This window comes from Aristolochia californica, unplaced genomic scaffold (assembly GCF_029961685.1).
Source record: "Aristolochia californica isolate CCGP_79_NKW_82.1479 unplaced genomic scaffold, dmAriCali1.0.hap1 SCAF_6, whole genome shotgun sequence".
NCBI lineage: Eukaryota > Viridiplantae > Streptophyta > Magnoliopsida > Piperales > Aristolochiaceae > Aristolochia > Aristolochia californica.
The window spans coordinates 1,196,482-1,205,299 of NW_027182257.1; the positions used below are offsets into that span (position 1 = coordinate 1,196,482).

The 8,818-nt window shown below is 44.6% G+C and overlaps 2 protein-coding genes across 2 annotated transcripts; both read left to right on the forward strand.

Annotated features, from left to right (window-relative positions):
- The first annotated feature begins 202 nt into the window (after window positions 1-202).
- On the forward strand, window positions 203-1,568 carry LOC137934223 (UPF0481 protein At3g47200-like). Its single transcript, XM_068778498.1, has 2 exons — window positions 203-979; window positions 1,065-1,568. Exons 1-2 carry the CDS (start codon window positions 203-205, stop codon window positions 1,566-1,568), a joined length of 1,281 nt encoding a protein of 426 aa, XP_068634599.1.
- Window positions 1,569-2,302: 734 nt separating this feature from the next.
- Window positions 2,303-4,201, forward strand: LOC137934226 (uncharacterized). The gene is made up of 2 exons (XM_068778499.1): window positions 2,303-2,911; window positions 3,031-4,201. The coding sequence occupies exons 1-2, from the start codon at window positions 2,805-2,807 to the stop codon at window positions 4,199-4,201; spliced, it is 1,278 nt and encodes a 425-aa protein (XP_068634600.1). The 5' UTR covers window positions 2,303-2,804.
- The last annotated feature ends 4,617 nt before the right edge of the window (window positions 4,202-8,818 follow it).

Below are 8,818 nucleotides of genomic sequence, written 5' to 3' on the forward strand. Positions count from 1 at the left end.
AAGACAAGGAGCTATCGCTATCCAATTCTGGCTGTTTATAAATTGTTTTATCACATCTCTAGAAGAATGTAGTCATGTTTCACGATTCAGTGGCTGCAATCGGATGTTTCATTTCTTGAAGTGCCACAGTCATCTGGTTGGGGAACTCATCAGCTAAGAGACGGAAGAAAAAAGTGGCAGATTGCTACCTGCTGTCATCGAAATGGAGACGAAGAGATTATCGAAGGAAACAGAAATTCCTGTCGAAACAACACATCACTCGGAAGAGCAGATTGCAGAAACCACCAAAGCGGATACCATTATAGACATCGAGTTGCTGGAGAAGCTTACGAGCATATCTCAAGAGGAAGTGGCGGAAGAACGGGGCGTTTGTTGTATTTACCGTGTACCTTCTTACATAAAGGACTTAGATCCCGAGGCTTACATACCCAAGTTGGTATCCTTCGGACCATACCACCACGGCGCACCTCACCTCTTGTCGATGGAGAAACACAAGCACAAAACCCTGGCGTTTGTGTTGAAGAGATCAAAGAAATCTCTCGAAGATTATCTGAGACTGTTGAAGCCCATAACAAAGCGTTTAATGGAGTCGTACAGAGATTTAGATGACAAATGGAGAGAGCAGGATAAGTTTTTGCAATTGATGGTGCTTGATGGAGTTTTTTGGTTGGAGATGTATCGTGTATATATAGAGAAAGATCAACACCAGAAGTTTGATTATGGCGAAAATCATTCACTGTTCAGTTCCAGTGGAGCACCCTTTGCCCTCTGTAAATTGCTAAATGACATGATTTTGCTAGAAAACCAGCTACCAAATTTTCTACTGGAAAGTCTCTCTCTCCTAACAAAAGAACCTGCACAACAGTCAGAGGAGAAGGAGCAGGCAGTGCTGGAATTTCTGAAATTTGAAAGATGGGAAAGACAACTCCAGAAAGTCAAACCGGAAGAGCAAGAGCTTGATCAGGAGCTTATCAGCAAGGTATGAGATTAAACATGAGAGTAGATTGATGTTATTTGATTCATCCCACTAATCCCTAATGGATTTCAACTGGATCCACCTCCAGGAGCCCCTACACTTCCTGGATTACCAGAGGAAACGGATGATTGGATTCTACCCTAGAGATGGCATCGTGTTCAGGAGGAAGGATAAAAGTCTTCCATTGATGGGCAGTGCGTTTTCTGAGAAAGTCGGGATCCAAAGCCACCGAAAACTCTGGGTGAATCGAACAAGTGAAATCTGGTTGCTGAATATGATGGCATTCGAGCATCAACATGGTGTAGGCTACGAAATTAGTGCCTATCTCATCTTCTTCGTCTCTCCAGGTAACGACGAGAGTGCAGTTTTCCAGCAAAAGCTACGTTACAACCTGGAGTACTTGTCGGAAATACAGGAATACTACAAGATGAAGATGAGGCCGAGCCGATTTGATCTGTGGAAAAAACAACTTCAAGAGACGTACTTCAAGAGCCCGTGGGATATGATCAATTTTGTTAGCTCTATGGGCGTCTTAAATGTCCTCACCCTGATCAGCACTTTCTACGCAGTTCTGTCTTATCACACCCATTGACCACGATCCATTTCTTCCAGATTTGTCCTGAGAGATGAGTGGAGGAAGAAGAGAAGTGGGGAGGAGCTTCACAGAGCAAACGAATGTCTAATCCTGATTGTGGGAAGGAAGATGTATTGATTGCTGATAATTTTGCAGTTGGTGGTTTGGAAGCGTTCAATTATTGCATTAAGTGGGAAACACAAAAGGCTGATTCGATCTAGATAATAAAGTGGCAAACATCTCTTTATAAAAAAGAAGAAGGAAGAGAAAAAGAAGTCCAATCAGCCAACGAAGTGGCAAACATCTCTGTATAAAAAAGAAAAAGACAAAAAGAAAGAAAAAAAAAAGAAAGAAGAAGCTGCGTTCACATTGAATTTACGATTTGCAGGAAAGGAAATAATCACTCATAGTCTCCTCATATTAAAAACGGGGCAAGAGGCCGAATTCTGTATCTGTTCAAAACTATCTCTCAGATTTCTAGAAAAATTAGTGCAGAGTTGTTTCATCGTTTAGTGGGTGCTCTGGATCGGCGTCGGCCTCTTTTCTGCTCTTGGCCGGGGTGAGTTCTCTACATAAGAGAATCATCACTTAGGAGACGGAGAAGAAAGGACAGTACCAAATTGCTCCTGCTGTCACCGATCGAGATGGAGGAGACCAAGAGATTAGAGACACAACGTTCTGTTGAAACTGCAGACTACTCAGAGAAACGTTACACACACGTGACGCAGAAGGAGAAGCCAATCACTGAGACCAGGAAAATGGACACCATTGTTGACATGGAGCTACTTGACAAGCTGATGAACATGTCTGCAGAGGAAGAAGCAGAAGAATGGGGAAATTGCTGCATCTACCGTATACCCTCTTACATAAGGGACAGAAATCATGAAGCTTACACGCCTAAGTTAGTGTCCTTCGGCCCTTACCCCCACGGTATGCCTCACCTCTTGCCCATGGAAAAGCACAAGCACAGATCTCTGGCGCATGTACTGAAGAGGTCAAGAAAATATTTTGAAGATTATGTGACGGCATTGAAACCCATGACCAAGCGGTTAATGGAGTCGTACAGAGATTTAGATGAGAAATGGAAGGACCGAGATAAGTTCTTGCAACTAATGGTGCTTGATGGGATCTTTTTCATAGAGACAACTCGAGCTTATCAATATAGAAACAATCCAGAACATCAGATTGACTACTGTGAAAACGATCCCGTGTATAGCTACAGCTTATCACCTTTTACCCTCACCGACTTGATTGATGATATGCTGCTGCTGGAAAACCAGCTTCCAGAGTTCCTATTATTATGGCTCGCCGACATGTTCAGACAAGGTATGCCAGCGGGAGAGAAGCAGGGCCGCAAGGAGGTAACCAATGTCAACTCTATACTTACTGAATGACAAATTAAATTTAGAAAAACAGAGTTGATCTTGTGATTCCTCAATCTTCTTCTTTTAAGTCCATTCAACTCCAAATTCATATTCAGGGCTACCTACACTACCTGGATCGTGAAAGGAGGACGTGGGTTGGACTCTAGGACTCGCGAAGGCGGACAAGGACTAGCTGAGAGGTTTAGATCTGCATCTGAATTACACAGAGCAGGCATTATGATCAAGAAGAAAGATGAGTGGAATTCTGTCATGGATATCAAGTTCATCAAGGGCACGGGAATTCTAAGCCTGCCACGAGTAAATCTGTATCGATCTGATGTAATGGTAGCCTTTGAGCGTCTACACCCAGGTGCAGGCCATGAAATTAGCGCCTACATAGAATTCATTGCCTCTCTCGCCCAGAGGGCCGAGGATGTCTCTCTTCTTCTATCCGAAGGAATCATATACACAGACCTCCCCAATAATGAGAAGGTTGTGGAGCTTCTGCAAAAGCTGCGGCATGATTTGATCTCGCGTCCCAAAACCTGTTATGAGGAATTAAGAAATGATATGGAACAAATCTGCCGCGCCCAAGTGCAGCTAAAGGAGAGGCAGATTGCTAACACAATGAAGGCAGATACCATTGTCGACATGTCTAGACAGGAAATGTTGGAAGAATGGGGAGAGTGCTCTATTTACCGTATACCCACTTATATAAGAAACAAAAATCCCGAGGCTTATACGCCCAATCTGGTATCGTTTGGCCCTTACCACTACGGCGCACCTCACCTGATGCCCATGGAGAAACACAACCACAGAGCTCTATCGCATGTACTCCGGAGATCAAGAAAAACTTTTGAAGATTATGCGGCAGCATTGAGGCCTATGACATTGCGGTTAATGAAGTCGTATAGTGATTTAGATGATAGATGGACAACTGATCCAGATAAGTTCCTACAACTAATGGTGATTGATGGGATTTTTTTCATAGAGATAAATCGAGTTTACCATGGAAGCGATCCAAAATTTCAGTTTGATTACTGCGACAATGATCCCATGTTTAGATCAAACTCAAGCTCAAATCCCTTTCCCCTGATTGACTTGAGTAATGATCAGATGCTGCTGGAAAACCAGCTTCCGCATCTTCTAATAGACGTTCTTTTCCGCATGTCAAAATCACCAAGAGAGGATCACAATATCGGATTGCTGTATATTAAGCACGAAAGCAACACGGTAACATTCTTTATTCCTCAATCGCTTCTTCTTCTTCTTCTTCTAGGGGGTTAGTCTACGATGAACTTGAATTGAATTGAAGTAAAATGAATTGATTCAACTTCAACTCATGTTTGGGTGTTAGTATAGACGAGTTCAAGTGGCTGGAAAACAAATTCCAGTGTTAGTGCCCCTAAATGAAAAATATGATATAAAAAAGAGAATAAGTAACCTTTTATAGTATACTTAAATAGAACATATACCTAAACATATAATTAACAAAAATAAATGTGGTTACTACACTTATAAGTGATTTAACGTGTAGTATTAGAATATATTAATATCCTAATTAATGAAAAACTATATTATATTACTTAATGATTATAATTTATTATAAATTAAAACAATAATTACGTGTGACTAGAATAAATTATAAAAGATTAATAAAAAAATAACACAAGAGAATATAATAAATAGGTTTAATTAATTATAACAATTGGATAATTAAACCAATTAATGATTATAGTTTATTATAAATTAATATACTAATTACGCGTGACTAGAATAAATTATTTAAAATAAATAAAAAACTTAAAAATAACATAAGTGAATATAATAAATAAATAAATTATTCTGTAATAACATAAGATATAGTATAACATTAAAACTCACTATTTTAATAAAAAATAAAAAATACATAATAAATAAATAAATATATTAATTTATCAATAACATAATATATATTTTAAATATTATTAATTAATAATATATTAACAAAAAATGAAAAACTAATGGTTTAATTAATTGGATAATTAAACCAATTATGATGATGAAAATTAAACATCATCTTCGTCTTCCTCTGCGGTGGGCTTGGCAACGGCGACGGCAGCAGGCAACGGCGATGGCGGCGGGCAACGGCGACGAAGGTGACGCTCCGACGGTACGCTGAGAGGGAGAAAATAGGGAGGCCGAGAGAGAAGAGAAGCCAGGAGGCCGAGGGGCTCTGCGACGGAGGAAGGAAGGCCGACGGGGTGATCTTCGACGGAGGTCGAGAGAGGGAGGAAGGAAGGCCGACGGGGGGGAAAGAGTGGGAGGCCGAGGGGCTCTGCGACAGAGGCTCGGTCTCCCGTGCTCTGCGACGGAGGTGGGGGCAGAGGGAGGACGACCGACGGGGGTGGGGACAGAGGGAGGAAAAAATACGTTGTTGAACGATCGCAGGGGGGGGGGGGGGGGGGGGGAGGCCGAGGGGCTCTACGACGGAGGTGGGGGCAAAGGGAGGACGGCCGACGGGGGTGGGGGCAGAGGGAGGAAAAAATACTTTGCTGAACGATCGCGGAGGGAGCAGAGATCGTCTGGAGAGGCCGACGAGAGGGAGAGCAGAATAGCGGGGGGGAGGGGGGGGAAGAAGCAACGCGCGTGGAAAGCTGGTGATTCGCAAAATAGGTGGGAGACAGCTTTCCCCCGTTTTTGCCTGAGCGAATGAAATGGTGTAATTTCACTTCAATTCAAGTCTTTCTACACTAACGCTAGTTTTTTAATGAACTAAGTAATGCGAGGGGAATTCATTCCACTTCATTGTGGACTAACCCCCCCTCTGTTTCTTCTAAATGATCTGAACTCATCTTCAGGTCGCCCGACACTGCCTGGAGTTCAAAAGAAATGAGATGGTTGGAGGTCATCGCGAAGGTACAGTATTAGCAATATGAAGACTTCCACCTCAGCAGCACCAGGCCAACTCAGCAACAGCAACAACACTCAGCTCTCCACCTCAGTAGCTCCTCCAGAAGAATCCCGAAGGTGTCAACGAGCCATGCATTCCAGAAAAGTCTAGAATACTGTATCATATGTAATGTACTCCAGAAGAGTCTAGAGTACTCTCTGTATTGTATAAAAACATCATCTTGTAATCAGATTCTAATGAGGGAAACAATTTTATCAATTGATCCATCGTATCTTCATCTCTTTCAACATGGTATCCAGAGCCATGTAAGGACTCACGTCCATCGTCACCCATGGCTGAATCCCCAAATCTCCCCACATTCTCCCTCCCGCCCCCCTCCCATTTCCTCACTGTCAAACTCAACCACGAAAATTACCTGTTGTGGAAGGCTCAGCTCATGCCTTACCTCCACAGTCAGAACGCATTCGGCTACATTGATGGTTCCGTCGTTGCCCCCAAAGCTCTCGCTGATTCTCCCGCCGACCACCCTTCCTCCTATTCCATTTGGAAACAACACGATCAAGCCCTCATGTCTGTCCTCATTTCTTCCCTCTCTGAGCCCCTAATCGCCCATGTCGTCGAAGCCTCCACCTCCCAAGACATCTGGCTCATCCTTGAAAATCTCTTCGCCTCCAAATCTCAGGCTCGCGTGATGCACCTACAATATCAACTCACGACCCTGAAAAAAGGGTCGGATTCCATCACCGACTATTATCAGAAAGCAAAACTCCTTCGAGACACGCTTGCGGCGGCCGGCAAGATCCTCTCCTCCTCGGATTTCATCACCTACCTGCTGGCTGGTCTCAAAACCGATTTTGATTCTGTTGTAACGTCCCTCACGACTTGTTTGGATCCCCTTTCGCCTTCCCATGTCTACGGCCATCTCCTTAGCCACAAATCCCGCCTCCTCCATCACCAAACTCTCCTCCCGACCTCCCCTGAATTTTCGGCAAATGCCGCTGTGTCTCTCCCGTCGAACCCCAGCACCAGAGGCAGGGGTTTCGACTGACACGGCTCTCGCGGCAGAGGGGGCTCCCGCACCCGTGGGCGTGGTCACTCTGGCGGTCGTGCCCCGTCTTCCCCTTTTTCCCCCCATCGTCCACCGTGTCAAATCTGTCACCGTCCAAGTCATCTGGCCCTACACTGCTACCACCGCTTTGATCATTCATATCAGGCGGCCCCACCTCCTTCCTTAGCGGCCCACCTTACTTCTGCCCCTTTTTCTCACACTCCTCCCTCCCATGCTTCTACTCCTCCTGTTGATCACAACTAGTATCCTGACTCGGCCTCGACTCATCACTTTACTCATAACTTTTCCAATTTATCCATCAATCCTACGGAGTATAAAGGCGATGATCAAGTTCGCATTGGTGATGGTAAATCTCTCCCTATTCATCATGTTGGCAGCTCTGTTCTTCCATCCAATTCGGGCACTCTTCTCGTCCCTCATCTGTATCATGTTCCATCTATTTCTAAGAATTTAATTTCTGTTAAAAAAATTTGTGAAAATAATTTTGTATTTTTTGAATTTCATTCCTCTTGTTTCTTTGTGAAGGATTGTCGTACCCAGAAAATTCTTCTGCGCGGACCTACTAGTCAAGGCATGTATGTCTTCCCTCCCGCCACTTCTTATGAAGCTCATACTGGGTCCCGATTCTCTCCCTCTCAATGGCACACTCGTTTGGGTCATCCCTCCATGCAATTAGTCCACCGCATCATCTCCAAGCTCTCACTTCCAGTCACGCGTTCTCCACAACCCGGGTTATGCTCTTCCTGCTGTCAGGCCAAACTTCATCAACTACCGTATTCATCCTCTCCATCTTGGACGACTGCTCCTCTCCAACTTTTATTTGCTGATGTATGGGGTCTTGTCCCCACTGTGTCTAGGGGGGTTTTCGCTACTACCTCTCTTTTGTTGATGATTTCAGTCGGTTTACGTGGGTTTTTCCTTTACAATGTAAATCCGATGTCGTCAAAATATTTTTATCCTTCAAGTCTCAAGTTGAAATTTTACTTCATACCAAAATTCGTGCCCTACAATCTGATTGGGGTGGTGAATTTCGTTCCCTTCGTACTGTCTTACAGTCTCTTGGCATTTCACATCGCTTGGCTTGTCCTTATGCCCACTCTCAAAATGGTTCCATGGAGAGGAAACATCGCCATATTGTCGAAACCGGTCTTGCCCTTCTTGCCCATTCCTTCGCTCCTCAGAAATTTCGGTCTGATGCCTTCATTACTGCTGCCTACCTAATTAATCGCTTACCCACCACGGTGTTAGATCACAAATCGCCCTTTGAAAAATTGTGGAACCGTCAGCCCAATTACAAATTCTTGAAAACTTTTTGCTGTCTCTGTTGGCCTAATCTTCGTCCCTATAATCGGTACAAAATGGACTATCGGTCTCTTCCTTGTGTCTTTCTTGGGTACAGCCCTCATCACCATGGCTACTTATGCTATCATCTCCCTACCTCTCGTATGTATGTCTCCCGAGATGTTTTGTTTGATGAAACTGTTTTTCCCTTTCAATCCCTCCCATCCCTCCCCTCTCGTTCATCACCTACTCCTCTGCCCTCCTCTTCTGTCCTTTTACAACCCTCTCCCACTGCCAGTCCCAATCCTATCACTCCTTCCTCCCCTGATTTCACTGCACCTTCCCCTCCTCCTCATACCTCACCAGCTCGACCCACTTCTCCCCTCTTACCACTGCCCTCATCTCCCCCTCGTGAGCCTGTACTTCCCGCGTCTTCCGTCGTCTCCTCTTCCCCTATTCCCTGCCCTCACTCTATGCACACCCGATCTAAATCCCACCTCCATTTTCCCAAAGTCCGGACCGACGGTATCGTTGCCTGGCCGCCTCCTCACGCCCTCCTCACCTCCCGTGTCCCTCCCGATGAACCCTCCTCTGTCACTGAAGCTTCAAAATACCCGGAATGGCGTCGCGCGATGCAACCCGAATTTGAAGCCCTTCTCTC